We start from the raw sequence: 16,650 nt of genomic DNA on the forward strand, positions 1-16,650 counted from the left end.
AAAATGGATTCTTCATTACATTCGAGTGGCATATGTGCGCACCATGATGTATGATAATAAAATACGCTTTGAAGGTTTACTACGCGCCCACTACGCGTTACTTAAGTATTTTTATGCGACCTTTACATCCACCAAATTTTTTCTGAAGCCTTCGTGTGGATCTTTGGATGGGTTCAAAATTGAGTTATTTTTTAGTGAAAACAATGAAATAATGAAAAATAATGAGATGGTGAGCTTTGGTACCGTGGGTATTTCGATTTATGTTTGCGAAAAATGATAATTTGATCGTGCATGGGATGTCAAACCTTGAACGTTTTTGCAAAATCCTCGGCAAAATAAAGCTTATTAATTAAGAATAATTACAAAACTGGTATTGAAAAAGTCATTTCGTTAGACAAAAGTCTAAAGCTCAAGCTTGGCTTCGGAGGAGATTGGGGAGATTGGTCTGTGAATAATAAATTTATAATTTTCCGTCATGACAACAAGAAAAGTGGGAAATCAAAAAAAAGTCGAGAGAAAATTGATCTTTTTAACGAGATGTAAAAATTAGTAATTTCTTTCATGTATAATATACTCCGTGATAATTCTATACATCTCATGTTTACAAGAGATCTATTTTTCTAAGCTAAACTCAAATATTTAGTTATCTCGTGTGAAAAATGAGAAAAATATTGGATTTTAAATGGAAATTTTATGATACAAAATGGTACTTTTGAAGAATATAATATATTAAATAGCTAAGAAGAATAGGAGTATATCATCACTATGAATATAAATAATGCATGAGCGAACCATTTCTCCTCTTCTCAATGCACTTCATTTCAAATAAATACTGTTTTTCAATTTTGTGGAGGATTTTCAATTTTCATGGTCTTGGAATCACTTGTCAAATTAGTATTTTGGTGCAGCTAAAGCTCTCGGAACAGATATATATATATAAAACTTGAAAGTAGTATGCATAATATTTGACATAGAGTCGTTTTACATGTTCGAAGTAACTGTTACAGGATCAAATTACAAAATACAATTCCAGGGCAAGCACTTTGCTTGAAGTAAAGTTTTAGTTATAGTAGTTAGGGTTTTCAAGAGGTCGAAGATTGGAATACTGGCAAAAGAAGCCAGCATAAAGGATGATGTCAAACTCCTACGTAGATTTCGTAGCTCTACATATGGAATAAAAAACAAATGATAATAAATTTTTGAGACTAACTGGACTGATCATCAACGACTAAAATAATCTCTATAACTTTGATAATAAAACCTAACAAAGTCAACGTTAAAGGAAAATGTGTTGAAAAAGAAGATGAAGAAGAATAGCCAAAGAAGCAGCGTGGAATCAAGAGACAGTTTGGTTGCCAAAGCGGTCGCCAAGAAACTGTAAGTTCCCCTACATGTCTATTCCATTGCCTTTTTCCTCTAAATTGACCAGGCGGTGAGGAAGAAACCGTTCTACTGGCGATAAACAGTGTTAAAGAAAGATGTCCAATAAAAATTGAAGTTACAAAGTTACTCTTGTACAGTAAGAAGTAGTCTAGTAGAGCGTATTAGACCTTTAGCCTAATCCATACCCCCTGTTTGAATAACAAACCCCTGTCTTTGGTGTTCAAACAGTGGAGTTCCGCCTTTGACCAGGTATGAATTTATGTTATTTTTCTTCTTTTGATGGAGTCAACTTGACTTCAACAACAAACTTATAATTGGATGATTGATTTATTCAGTGTGTTAAAGGTCATTGTATCGACTGATGGATCCCACTTGGTCAAAATGAGACGAGGCCGATCTTTTTATACGTTACACGAAAAGGTAGCCCGAGTGTTTGCTGTGAATATGTTACGACACCCCCTTCTCACAGGCCCGGTGGAATATTTTCAGCCAGTGGAGGTAAAAATAACGGGTTAAAACTCGATGGGGATTGGATATTCCCATGTTTTTTTTATGGCTGGGGATTTGAGTTGTATTGTTTTCGAGTCAGAAAATTCAGTGGGAATGGAAAAAGTAGCGAAATATTGCAGTGAGGATTTGTTTATCTGACTATTTTCAGCGGGGACAAAAATTAGAGTATAATTTTCCACTGGGACGATATTTTTCGTTCCCATTTGGACTGTGAGAAGGGAGTGTGTTACATGTGGAGTGAATGACAACATTTAGTTGTAGAATTGCTTGATATGGCCTGAAGGATTACTGAAGGTCGCCACGTCTGTGACGTCATTAAGTGGTCCAAGGAAAGTGAGATTACAAAAGTATCAACCGACTCTTTCATGAAACTTAAAAATAGGAGCTCAACATACAGAGGTAAGATTAAGTTCAAATTCGATAAATAAAATATGAGCTGGTGACTAAAATATTGAATTTATTCTACTTGAAGATTTTTGAAAATTTTGAAATTTTTATGAGTGTAAGAAAAGCCGTTTAACCTTTGCTTGTGCTTTACAGAATATAACGAGGAGTATAAGAACTTAATGAAAGACTAAAAAAACACTCCTGGATTGCATTGTACAAACAGAAAATTTACAGAAATTAAATTCATCAAGAGACAGGAATTTGACGAGGTTGAGAATTTTGTCGCAATATTTCACATTTCAATTTTAAAGTTTAGAGGTTTTCAAAAGCCGACTTAAAACATATTTTTCATCTTCTTATGAAAAAAAATTTCGAAAAAAATTCTTAATCACACCAGTAGAGAATCACCGAGAAGAAAAATTATGAAATTAAAAGAAATTCTTTTTTCGAAGAAGAACGATATGATAAATGGAAATAGAGTTTATCAAAACAAAACGTACAGCACAACAAATTTTCATTGAAGAATTACAGTTTCATACGGCGTTTTTAGATAATTTTGAAAGTATAATTTTCATTAAATTTGAATTTTAGTGAGGAAGTAAATGTCTTATTGGAAGAAAGATACGCAGTTTCCTTTGTGAGTTCAATTTTTTTTAAGTTTGAAAGACGAAAAAGGTAAAAATAATAACAACAATAATAATAGCAACAATCACATGCCTGTTTTATATTTTGGGAGCGAATTGCACGTTTAGTTCGCAAAGGCGAAAAAAGATTGAAGGCTGAGAAAGTTATCAAATTAAAAAATCAAATAATGTATGCGTATCGAATGAACAGTAGAGCGTCAGTTGTGGGTATAACATACAGCACACTACATAATGCATCCTGGGTGTTTAGACCAATAGCTTAGAAGACCCACATGCAAACTTTGTCCCCGTTACACAAAGCTCGCATGTGTTAAAAATCGTTATGTTGACATTGAGAGATTTGAATTCGACTGTGGCCAATGAAAATGCCGAGACGATAATCAGCCAACTTTCTTTTCAGTTTCCCCTGTCTATCTTCTAAGGATCTCGGTAATAGTCGGAAGAAGACACTAACTGTCAAACTACATCTAGTGATTTGATTCTAAATAGGACACCCCCTTCTCACAGACCCGGTAGGATTTTTTCAGCCAGTGTGAGTAAAAATAACGGACTGAAACTCGATGGGGATTGATATTCCCATATTTGTTATGGATTTTTTATGGGGAATTCAATTCTTTTGTTTTCAAGTCAAGTCAGTGAGGACGAAAATTGGGGGATGATTTTCCAACGAGCACGATATTTTTGTCAATTTTTCCAGTGGGAAGGGGTCCCAGTGGGTCTGTGAGAATGGGGTGTAATAAAAGATTCTTCAACAAATTTTAGGAAGAAGTATTTGGATATCCATCGCCGTGAGGAAGCATTCGATCTTTCATCATCAAACAAACCTTTAGTTGAAAGTGACCTTTCCAAATACCAGGTAAAAAGAGACATTGAGAATTGAAGCTTTCGATAAGCTAGATGAGGTAGATTCTCGCTGTTTGAAAATGACTTAATGCTTGGTTTAATGAAGCAGTTAGATGAAAACTACCCGATACACAAATACTTGAGATAGGGGTGTTTTGTAAAAGAATCTCAAAGGATTTTTTGCTAAAAACAGGTTAAGGAATTTCAGGATTCTGATCAAGGACAAGATGTTTTTGAAAGTTATCTACGCGTAGTTATCCTATTTTTTTTTCTACAAACGCCAGGTTGCACAGGGCAGTCGCTTAGATGAAGATGACATCAAACATTTGACCAAAACATCTTTCATCGACAATGAGATCAAAAAATTGAACACAAATAAACACCTCACAACACGAGAAGCTTCAGTCAAAGCAAACCTTGAAATGAATATGTCCCAATACTCAACTGGTTCAAGCTCCGGCGCTTTGTCGCCGTACAGTGTTCCGTTGCTGGGTCCTCAAAACAACAGAAGGTCTAGCCAAGCACTAACGGGTGAAGAAGTTATAAAAAGACGAAAGAAAAGAAGGTAAGCGTTTAGCTGTTTTCTATAACATTTACTATTTACGGGCACGCCAAACTGTAGAGTAAGCTATAAGACAAATCACTATCTAAGAAATAAGCCCAAAGCCGAAATTCGCAAACGGGTTGTTTGCCGATAAGAGTTTACAGTCGGTAGAGTTTGCTGTTGATTTCATTTATTTGCAAATAAAAATGTTATCCATAACATGCCCACCAACAAGCAACCGGTAATTTTAAATTTTATCATAGGGTAACATCAGCACGAGTGGGACGTGCCAATCGAGCAGTTCGTACGGCACCTCCTAAACGAATTACAAGCGCTGAAAGAGAACGAATCGTGAACATGACTACCAAACTATTAGTAGCTACCGTAAGTTCACCCCTGTCTCACAGCCCCACTGGAACTTTTTTCCTCAGTGAGGATAAAGATTTCTATTGAAATCCCGATGTGGATAGAAATTCTATTGCTCCAAGGTAAAAAGATGAGGATGGTTTTAGAGTGCAACTTTTAAACATTGAAGTTCGAATGGGGGTGAAATAAAAGTCATTTTCCCAGTGAGGCTGAAATTCCAGGGTATTCCAGAGTATTTTCCCACAGGGGACGAAATTTTTACTAAATTTTCCAGTGGGACTGGGGTCCCAGTGGGTATGTGACACAGGGGTGTAGTTTCAAACAGCTGGTCCCAAAAACCATGTTTAAATTGATATCTTTCCATTTTTAAACTTAAAGATAAGAGCTAGTTTCATAAAAGCACCAAAAAAGATTTCAAAGTAATTTTCTTTCTTCCATCCAGTTTTTCTTGTAGTTCTGATTCCCTGGATTATGCTGCAAAAACCTATTTAAAGTTTACAGATCTCAAAAAATCTTTTTTGTTGTTCTGCTCTAGGAAACGATAGCTCTTCCACAAGACAATCGCCCACATTCAGGAAGCTCAAAGGATTCAGAGGTTAGTAGATTGAGGAACAACTTTTTGATGTTTCGTTCGTCTTTGTAGACCTTTTCACGCTGTAAATATAAATCTCCTGAAGTCAAAACTTTGAACACGAGTAATATATCTAGTCTAAGTAGAAAATTTGATGCGAGTGACATGAATATTGAATATAACTTTAGGAATCCTGCCGAATTTTACCAGAAGTTCGAAAAATGCACCACAACAGTTCGAGACGTCCGAAAAGCGCCTACTCAGGTAAAACTAAAGACTCAAGTCACTTATCAACCTCACTAAACACTCATAATTAGTACATTTCTCCTAATTCACTGATTCCTTACCTAAAAAGGGATTTCTTGTCTGCCAATAATCAATATTTACTTTCCTTTCTTCCTATATTTACTTACGTATTAAGTTTCAATGAAAATCAGGTTATCGAGATTCTATTTGCCTCACTTAGTACTAGAACTCTTTCCTTAGTGAAAAAGGAATTTCGAAGTTTTTTTCGCGTCCACTTTCCAACAAAAATATTAATATGTTGAATCGTTTTTAGCGCTCAGACGATCGTTTATTGTTTTGTTTTTTCAGATCCTGGAAAAGGACCATCCTCAAAGGTTAGTATGCCCATGTAATTCTTGTTTTTGGAATAGTTGTTTTTGGAAATTAATGATATTCAGAGCTTGGACTAGATTCTAGCTAATGTCGTTACTTAGATAAAACAATACTCATTATAGGGCAGAAAATACGCACCAAGTTATTGAAAAATCACCTCTAACTTTTCCTTAATAAGTCCTAGCTATCTAGCAGCTTGTACATTTCGCTCACTTCTAGTTCTATTTACCTATAGGAATATTTCTACAGCAGCCGGACGAGAGCAAACCTTGCAGAAAACACAAGATCAGAGAACAGTGCTAGCTCTGAAACTCCTTCAACGAAGTAAGTAGAGTTATTCTTATTCTTTTGAAGGTAGCTAGGAAAGCATTCTGAGGAACCAACGGACTGGGCTCTAAAATGTCAACATTGATATGTATACCTTTCAAAAAAATAATTCCATACGATAATTCCTCCTTGACTAGTTTGCAAAGCACTTTGAAAATTGTGGAAACGGTGACAATTTAAACTGTTGGGAAATCTTAAATTTCATGAAATAAAGAACTGATGATAGATTGAAAATTAGTGTGAACATTATCAACCTCAAAAAGGGGAGTGTGATATAGAATTTGAAGTCAACGTTAACAAGAAAATGGTACAATCAATAGCAGATTTCCCGTAAAACCATGACACAAACGGTTTTCGAATATTTTTAGGGATGGTGACTTCTCTGTGAAGCGATTGAACGGTAGTTACATCATCACAAAAAATCAACACCACTATCCGTCATCCATCTTATCCGGTAATTCACTTAACCGGCCGAAGAGTGGACGTCCGAGATTGAACTCGAACCGGACAACACACGTGAATTTCAGCTCTGAGGAGGAGGAGGACTTGTACGATCGCACTCCTCCGTTGGGATTCACTCCTCCACCTTTGGAAGCACCAAAAAGAGCGTGGAAAGAAGAAGCTATCAGTAGTGATCAAGGTGAGCGGTCATGATTATGATTTATTTTCTACGACAATACTTTATGTAAAAAACAGTCTAATAGGTTTTCATTTGAAAACAACGGCGAAACCGCAACTAACTCAACTACCCATTCAGGAAAACCCAGCAGCATCTTCATCAAATAGCATCCAATTCAAAAAAGTGAAAACCTAATAATAGCCCGGAATACGCTTGGTTGGTGCGAATAAGTAGTACTTATCCGCACTATCAAAAATTTTCAGAAAGCAAAGTTCAGTCACTAAGCAGACTCTTTTTTAACAACACTACATGAAATCTGAAATGGTCCAATCTCGTTTGGGTATCTGATTCGATAAAACCAAAAGTCGCATCAAATCTACACAGCTGGAATCTTAACTAAGAAATAAATTTTTTCAGCTTTTCTTAACATGGAATAATTTTTTCTCTTTTCTTTTCTAGTCACAGCGGGCGATTCGTCACCTCACTCAAGCGATCTTTTACCGTCCGTCCGCTCACCCAACGATCTTCAACATTTTCCATTGGAGTATTATAAGAAAAAAGAAGAACGAGATATGTCAACCCAAACAAGACCTCCGCCTAAAGGTTTGAACTTTGGTTTACCCAGGAATTGGTCGAAATATATAGCGTATTTTTTCAAACACACATCACAAATGTTTACTGTACATTGACTCAAGAAAGGAAATGTAGGGCTAATACCCGCAATTTACAAATACGAAAACAAAAAAATAAAAGAATATAATCAATAACATGAGCTGATAGTAAAATTCCCAAACTTTGTTTTTCACAACTCCCACATTTCAATCATCTTCCTTAAACTTTCAGTAACTACGTACGCAGTATACGTTGTGACGGGCAACAAGATGAACTGCGGAACAACGGCAAGTGTCCGGATCAATTTGTTCGGAGAATACGGTGATTCCGGAGATCGACCGCTGTTCAAATCGCGCACCAACAAAGAACCTTTTAAACGAAACCAGGTACCAAAAACTACGAAATTACGCAAACTCAAAATCCAATCTGAACAATGTTTGTCTATGGTTGTATAGATATGGAAGACGTATTTTTTTACTTGTCTCCCTCGGTCTTTCTCAGCTGAAGTGTCTCAGATAGACTCACTGATAGATTTATTTTTCGAATAAGACTTGAATTATGTTAGGGTGAGCTAGATTTCAGCTAAGAAAGAGCTATCCCAACTTAAGCGCTAAATAATGACAAGACAAGGTGAATAGACTTCTGTTGACAATTTTAGGTAGATGTATTCAACTTGGACTGCATGTCTCTGGGAAAACTTTCAAACATTCGAATCGCACACAACGGTCTAACACCAGGTATTGTACTGATTCTTAAACATGTATTTTATCCTGAAATATTTCTTAGCTGACTCGAAATGTAAACTATTACAATCTCTGTTTTGATAATATATACTTCTATCGTCGCTTCAGATATCTATGGTTTGGATATTGAGAAAAACTACAGCTAACAACAAACCAAGAATTTCAGATTAAAACTTTCAAACATATTTGACTCTTAATCTGCAGCAAATTGTTATCAAGGAAAGGCCTTTTACCATTAAAGAAGGTTAATTTTTATCTTGTCTCTCACACTTTTATAGAACAAGGATGGTACTTGGATCGTGTTGTAGTGAACGTCGACAGTGAGGCTTACGAATTTCAATGTCAAAAGTAAGACATTAACTACAAAAACTTTTTTATGTGAAAGAATAAGAATTTATGCCCAAACTATATTCACTTAGTAGATTTGGGTGATCGAGCAAGCTATTCTTATCGAAAACTTAGAGCTCCAAGTGTATCAAAAGCAATGACTAACGAGCTGCTCTCAATATTAGTATTCTTATAAATTAAAATTGACTATGATCTTTTATTTAGTCCACAAAGCATTTAATATACAACAAAACTATGTTACAGGTGGTTATCAGTACGAGAAGGCGATGGCCAAATAGTTCGAGATGTGCTGTTCTCTTCTAAAATACCAAGTAAGTATTTACAGGGTCTAGAGCTCGACTTTCAATCAAAAATAGCCTCTATAGTCATAACCAACCTTCTTAGGAATTTGTTAACTTTTTTAATGAGTTTTTTACTTTTCTTCTTCTTTATTTTTTGACTTTGAGGCAAGAATTCTCCGACGTTTAGTGTTTAAAAAGAATATCGAAACTAACCCCTTAGTGGTAAATATTTCCACATTCTATTTTTTACTTCATCATCTATATATCCATTAGAACTTTAAACTCCATTATCTTTCTTTCTCCATATTAGTCTCGCAGTTGCCGTCACAGACAGGCCGCAAATTATCGGCATCAAGTCGAATTTCGTCAAGCGATGAAAACCCTCGGAGATCTTCACTCGTAAGGCGCAATTCTTCTAAGACAATGAACAATAAGAACAATGTATCAAGAAACAATTCTATTAAACGAAAGAACAAAACCAGTAAAAGTGGAGATTCTTACAGCTCATCGAGCGATAGCGAAGCGGAAAGAGAAAACCGTAATATAGAAAAACAAAAACGGCGTGAGAAACGTCAGACAAAAGAATTACCCAACCAAGACAAACCAAAAGCAAACGTGGGCGGTATCATCAACAAAGTAAACCAAACGCCACGCAATAGACGCCTAAGTCGTGATGGCCAAAACATACAATCACCAAAAAAGTCACAACAAAACAGTCCGAGGAATAAGACGCCGTCACCGAAAAACTCAAGAAATACGTCACCCTCTCCTACCAAAACGCCAAATTATAAACCAGGGCGTCAATTGCCAAACGCCCCTAGAACGCCCTCGCCAAAGAAAGAAATGAGAACGGACACTAAAATAAAGTTGAATGGAAGCAAAGACTCTGAAAAAGCTGATACTCAAGCTAAGGAGGCTATACCTTCAAATATGTTAGCACCACCGACGCAGTTAGCTCGTGAACTCTCAAGAGTTTCAAGTTTAAGTGAAAGTAGCTCTTTGAGTTCATCATCTTCTGACGAGGAGACGGGACCTGGTAACGAAGGGAAAAAAACGTTACAGAGTGAAGATCAACTGGAATTCTCGAATAAAGATACAATCAAAAAGGTTTGAAAATATTTTTGCTTTTCTACAAAATGACGAACTTTGGATAAAACTGCTATTTTTTTAAACTTTGAAAGTAGATAAAAGTGTTCATTAAACGATTTTCTCTCTATTTGTTTTACAGTATTCTGAGCCAGCTACAGCAGAGGGTTCGAACGATTTATACATGGCTGGCTTCTTAGCTGGAATAAAAGCTCACAAACCGAAAGGCGAAGGAGAAGAGGATGAAGATGAAAAGAAGAAACGAGAATTCGAAGAAAAACTGAAAAATGGTAAGAAGTCAAGTTGAATTTGACTACTTTACTTACATGACATTGGTGAAAAAAAGGTCCCATGTCTTAAGTTAGGAATCGGTGGATTGTACAGGTAGTAGCTATAGATCAATGGGTACCTTCTAGTGACAGATATTGCATCCACATATTCAAAGATTCGAAACATGTATTACCAGATTATCAAACAGATTGCCGAACCGGTTTCTTATCGGAAAAGTGTGAATGGGCTCTTCCAGAAAATGTCCGTACATGGGGGATGGAGGATATATTGTCTGGGGGGGGGGGGGGGGGGGGTAGTGAAAAATCATCAAAATTTGCCTTGTCCGGGGGTAAAACCCGTTGTCCGGGGGGCCAAAAGTCACTTTGTCCGGGGGGTAAATTACTGAAAATTGTTATATCCTCCACCCCCATATTCAATTTTTTTCTAGAAAAGCCCAATGCTGTTTTTCACAATAATCTGCTTTCTCAATATAGGTCCGACCATCCACCAAGCTTGTGAGAATGGTGACATAGAAAGATTAAAAGAACTCGTTGGTATGGTTCCTGAGTTGAAAACGAAAGGTGACGAAAGAGGCTGGGCACCAATTCATATTTGCAGCGCGTTCGGTCATTTAGATCTGGTGAAATGGCTATCAGTGAACGGCGTGAATTTGAAAGAAGAAACTCCCACAGGATACACTGCAATCCATCTGGCAGCAATGAATGGTCATGTCAATTGTATGATGGTAAGTGTTGATGGAACGTCAAAAAAAAGTAAAAAAAGTCTAACGTTCGATGAATATTGAAATTACGTTATCTGTCAACTGTCAGTGAATAGCCTGTTTTGAGAAAGGTTTACGAGAAAAGGATAAAGAGACAAAGTAAGAAACGGGTAGAATGAATATCTTTATTTTTAAAAACTGATTGGCTGGAAATAATAAAAGGTTCGTTTTTATGGAAAACTCTTGTTATACATTTTCAGATTCTATCAGCGATGGGTTGTCCGATCAGCTCACGGACAGTAGATGATTTCACTCCGTTGCATTTAGCATCCATGAGGTAAGTAATGTTTTGAAGAATTAAAATGCTCAGGAAACCCTTCGAAAGTTTGTTTGCAAAGTTGTATTTGCGTTTTGGGAATGTATTTAGTATACATGTTTTTTTCATTGCATTATAAGCATTGCGCTTATAAGCATAACTAGGCTCATACATAGCAAATATTTAAGCACATGCTAAACATTACCTTGAGCCTTCATACTCATAATTTGTTTCTTTTTGACTGGAATTTTACGGATTTTCGAAATTACTCTAAAATTTTGCTTAGGATATAAGAGCATCCCTCAAAGCATTTTTCAGCTTTGTAAATCTCTCGATCTAAACATTTCCGAGCCAGCTTTTGGATTTTTGTATGCTTAAAAAAAAAACATGTATATAACGACGAGAATGGCAGAGAGTATGGTTGTACACTGTACGCTCTGGTAATGAAGGCCTTTAAAATGTTGTAAGGAGATTGAGTCTTTTTGGTTTGATAAAAGAAAAGAGAAAGCAAACAGTTCAACTTCAGTTTAAAATTGCGTAAACCACACCTTTATGACAGCTCTATTGAAAGTACAAAAGTGGCACAAGGTGTTATACTCTAACTTACTGCTGTTTTGGCAGTGCAGTGATTAAGAGAGCTTCAAATTGAAAGTATAAAAATAAAAAGCGAGTTGTAGCTGGAGTTTAGGTTCAAGTATAAAGTTCTTTTATGATAACATCGATTTTACTCGATTATCTTTTCAGTGGCCATATCGAATGTGTGAAATGGTTGCTGTCTAATCGAGCAAAATTGGACGTAAAAGATGTGAATGGGAGAACACCTCTGGATCTGGCAGAAGAATATCAGCACGTTGAATGTATCAAACTTCTCAAAGTTATGAGTAAGTGTTTGATCTGCTGTTTTTCTTATCAGTGGTCACAGGCTTTTTGAGAGTAAGTGAGTCTTGCGACAGCGTTCGCAATCACAGGCCTTCTATTTGGAAATCTTTCCATCAAAGGCTAGAGTGTGACTCTTTCTCGGGTCCTCCATAAACCTAGTCACCAATCCACCGCATTGCACAACCTTCAACACATTGGCTATGAATCTTCATACGGCAGAGTCTCAATAACTTGGTCCAATGAATTTGTTCGAGTTAAAGATACCTTCGAGCTACAGAGGTTCGAATTATGTAGACTCGACTGTTTTTCTTTAAGCTCTCGAACCAACCAATTATGTTTTACTTGATTTCGAGAAAGCTAAAATTTAAATTTAATCAAGGTTTCATATAAATTATACCATATTGTTTTAACATTACATTATAGAGCGAGAATTGAGCCGTAAAGACAGTGTAATGGCGATGCTGAGAGATTCAAACGCACTCAAACAACAAATGTAAGTCCCTTGTCAATCTTTTTTGAATCACTCTACTGACAAACACCGAAACTTCTGTACCGCAATAAATCTGGTCGGAATGTCTGTATGAAGAATACAAAACAACGTCTGCCTACTCTGTACAAAATGTATTACCATATATCACCAAAGAAATTTCCGTAGAAACTGTATTATGTCGGATTAGACAACGTTCAAACGCAATGCTTCTTTAGTTCTAATCGCTATAAATACAGCAATGTAATTTTTCTTTGGTTGATTTCCTATGACAACTGTTTTTTTTTAGAGTTGAAAATGGAGACATTTTATTTGGAGGGCGTGACAGTGGCGTTGATGGGGCGGATGAAGAGGAATGGGTTTCTGATACTGAGGTAAGGAGGGTGGGTTTATCCTCTTTAAAGAGAAGATGTAACGAAGGCGGCGCTAATACACTCTACTCGAGATGCATAAATTTATTGTTGTCCTCGTTTCCAAACAGATTTCATTGCTGTAAAATTACATATTCAAAATGATAATTGTGTTAATTACACCTCATGAGACATTTTGAATTTCAAGTACTTTTGTTTTAGAGTTAATATTTGCCTTTTGGAAATTTAAATTGGTTTAAATGTATAATTTCATAGCAATGAAATCTGTTTGAAAACGAGGACAGCAATAAATTTATGCATCTCGAGAAGAGTGTATTTTAACGACCATAAAGATGACATTCAGCTTCGATTGGCTTGGACGGTATTAAAATTGAGAGGGTTTAGAAACGAATAGAGTAAGCGTTGAATGGCTTTGTAGTACTTAACGAAAATTAATGGATCGGTAAATAAATGAATAACTCTGTGGGTTTCTTTTTAAATCCAGGGGACAAGTGACGTGGTAGGGAGAGGAGGAGACGACCGCACCGAAGCCGCGCGACGAGCATCGGTCCAAGGACGGAAGACTTCTCTTGCGATGAAAGGAGGAGTAAGCAGTTTGCCACCAACACCACAGAGAAGATTATCAAAGCAAGAAATGCGTCAAGTTTCTGAGCTAGAGGTATAATGACGGTGAACTATTTGCTCATTATCTAAAATTTTCCCTTTTAAAATCTAGAAACCAGTTAACGTCACAAAAGAGGATTTTTGACAAAATATTATGAAATTTAAATGAAGTATTGATCAACATGAACTAAAAAAACAATGGCCCTAATAAATCTTTACTGGTTGCTTAGTGTCGGTTAACGAATAAAAACATTCTTTAAAATTGAACGAGCTATCATTGAAAACTGGCAGATTTATTTAGATGAAAAAAGGCAGAAGGAAGAAGAATCCTTTGATGTAAGTGCTGATAGCCGTGTCTTGTGAGTTTTTTAATCAAGTACATATTCTTTTGGGACCTTAGGACAAGAAGAGAGTATACCAGCAGCAAGTTCGAAAACAAGTGACACGACGGACGTCTTTCTTGGATAGCATTCGAGCAGAGATCGATGGAGGAGAAGAGGGACAACCTGATGATGAATTTTAACATCAAACTGTTGCATTGTGGTATTGAATGGAGTACTGGAGTTTTCATTGTGGATTGGACTCACTCTTGGAATCAAAGCATATTGAATAAGTTTAGTTTACACAAAGACGCATGACAAAATAAACGTCATTGGCTTTACTTATACAGATGAGATTGGACATATGCGGCTCTAGTATAATGAGGTGTCGATACCGGTTTTTTACATGATGAAACTATTACATTTTCAAAGGAGAGATGAAAATAACAAAGTCAAAAACTGTTAGTACTTATAAAGACATATCTATAAAAAATCTGTGATTTGTATGTGACATTTATACATTATTGTAAAATAATTGCGAGTGAAAAATGAAAATGTTGAAAAAAATTCATTATTAGCCTACTTACCCCTTGTAGAAAATCTACTCAAAGAAGTTTTCACGCGAGGCCAATTTTCTTCAAACGTCTGCGATCAAACTCCTTAGTATTTAATTGAGGCTGAAAAAGCATGACGAAAAGTTTATAGCCATACAATAAAACAAAATGTATAGTGTTAAAAATCAAGGTCACAAGTAGGACGATATAATTGCGATAAACTTTTGATTCTTGTGTAAAGTATATTGCTGTAGACGCAACGAATACGATTGCCGAGATGAAGGATGAATAGATCACGTGATTTGTTTCTTGGTAACGCGATGGAAGTTTGCGTGCACGAAATCCTTGGATACCGTTGCTAACAGACAAAATAGTTGCCATGAGTAACTGGACGTAGATCATGAGTTGGTTACTGCAGTTATATTCCTTGGTAAGGGAAGAATCAAAGTATCTTGTTTCTATGGTAACCGGTTTGTTGATTAGCGATATCAAATGAAGCAATCCATTAACGGTAAGAACAAATAATATGATGATCCATTCTGAAGCTTTTGTCATTAAAATCTGTGATCTGCTCATGCGCACTTTACAACCAACGATCATAAACAGTTTCTGAGATTTTGAGATGTTGATAGATAAAGTGATACTGAATGAGAGACCAAGGAAGATTTGACGTCCCAAACAACTTCCTGGTGTAGTGATAAGAAACAAATAACTTGGCAAAACAAAAAGAAGAAGATGGTTTAGTAACTGGAGCATTGTCATTTTACGATTTGCTAATTTGACAATCGGTGTTTCTCGCTTGTTTAAAAACGCAACCATAGTGAGTAACGTTAATATGGTTAGAACTCCAGAGGGAATGATCACTGAAAACAGGATCCATGATTTCGTCGGGTCAAGTGTAAATTCTGTGTAAGGATCATAACAAATGGTACGGCCAGAGTTCACAATAAGAGGGTGTGAGCATTTCTGACATTTATCCTCGTTCCCAGGGTTTGTTTTGTAGAAGAATCCTTGGCATGGTCGACAGTTCCAACCATAACCTTGTGTCCACTCATTGTCTTGATAAAAAGAATGTACAAGTTCTGCACCTGCTTTGCATGATGGTTTCTTTGTATTGCATTGTGGTCTTGATTGAAGAGCTTTAGCTGGATTGAATGTCTTTAAAGTGAAAAGTCTTTCCCCAGAAATGTTCTCAATATAATAAGCTTCTTTCCAAAGTGATATGAGAAGCAGAACTGTATCCTTCTGGGGTAACACTTGCTCAAGCGCATTTTCAATGATAAAACGTGGAATTTTCAACCACTGTTTGATAGTCACTTTGTCTCCACATTTAAAATTTCCATCAACAAATTTAAACACTTGACAACCAAAATTCTTTCGAAGCAAATCTTGAAAGTTATCATTGTTTAACAGTTGGTTAGTAATGGTTTTAAAGTTTACACTTGGGTCATATTCAAAGAGTAATTGATGGTAGAAATTGAATGCGTAATAAAGGAAATAATTAGTCGCGAGTGAGCCTGGCACATTAAACAATACATTCCCTTTCTTGTAAGACAAAGCTTGGTTCAGTTCTAAGTGATCAATGTTTTTAACTTTAGTGAGAAAAGAAATAGCGAATGTTTTAGAAATGTACTCTTTATCGATCTGCGCATGGCTTCTAAAAATCAAATCAGATCTTGAATCGCCAGCTATCACCAAAAATGAAAAGTTATTCTTTTTAACCAAGTCCATAGCTGTAGAGACATCTGCTTCTCTGTTTACATTCACGTTCAACTCTTTGTAACAATCGCCTGGGTTCGAATCGATATAAAAACACATAGCTGAGGAGGTTGGGTTGGTAGCACAGCGTTCTCTTGTCGAAACTCTGTTCGATTCTCCTTGACCGAGGTTTAAAAATGCTAAGTAGGTAACGTTAAGTCTGTTTTTAATACCAATAAATTCGTTGTGTATGTCAACTCCGAAACTTGCTTCGTAACTGTAAATGGAAAAGGGATTCTCTTTCAAGTATGCTGGATACATCGGTTTATCTGTAATACTTATCAGAATAAACGAGTCCAATGGCAGAATGATGGAGCTGGCAAATCGAGTCAAATCGAATGAAAGATAAGTCAGAATAAATATTTGGTCTAATGATCCTTTATATACGCCGTTTTTGTTTTGACAATTCATTTTGAAGTGTTTTTTCTCATCCGTGGCTAGCGGTAAAAGTGTGTCCATTAGTACTTTTGAACTGTTTTTCATATCTTG

The 16,650-nt window shown here is 36.2% G+C and overlaps 1 protein-coding gene across 2 annotated transcripts; it reads left to right on the plus strand.

Annotated features, from left to right (window-relative positions):
* Positions 1-818: 818 nt before the first annotated feature.
* LOC136807124 (uncharacterized) lies at positions 819-14,409 on the plus strand. Of its 2 annotated transcripts, none has more exons than XM_067063697.1 (23): positions 819-1,377; positions 3,687-3,780; positions 4,052-4,332; positions 4,575-4,695; positions 5,213-5,272; positions 5,437-5,512; positions 5,843-5,868; positions 6,102-6,190; positions 6,562-6,833; positions 7,272-7,415; positions 7,656-7,810; positions 8,083-8,161; positions 8,446-8,515; positions 8,759-8,826; positions 9,107-9,903; positions 10,025-10,172; positions 10,647-10,897; positions 11,134-11,210; positions 11,934-12,070; positions 12,492-12,561; positions 12,845-12,929; positions 13,411-13,584; positions 13,930-14,409. In XM_067063697.1, exons 1-23 carry the CDS (start codon positions 1,304-1,306, stop codon positions 14,050-14,052), a joined length of 3,471 nt encoding a protein of 1,156 aa, XP_066919798.1. In that variant the 5' UTR covers positions 819-1,303; the 3' UTR covers positions 14,053-14,409. The 2 variants fall into 2 exon arrangements, with proteins under 2 accessions (XP_066919798.1, XP_066919799.1); XM_067063698.1 differs by lacking the exon at positions 819-1,377 and adding an exon at positions 2,835-2,917.
* Positions 14,410-16,650: the final 2,241 nt, after the last annotated feature.

This window comes from Clytia hemisphaerica, unplaced genomic scaffold (genome assembly GCF_902728285.1).
Source record: "Clytia hemisphaerica strain Z4C2 unplaced genomic scaffold, Clytia hemisphaerica genome assembly, whole genome shotgun sequence".
NCBI classification, from domain to species: Eukaryota; Metazoa; Cnidaria; class Hydrozoa; order Leptothecata; family Clytiidae; genus Clytia; species Clytia hemisphaerica.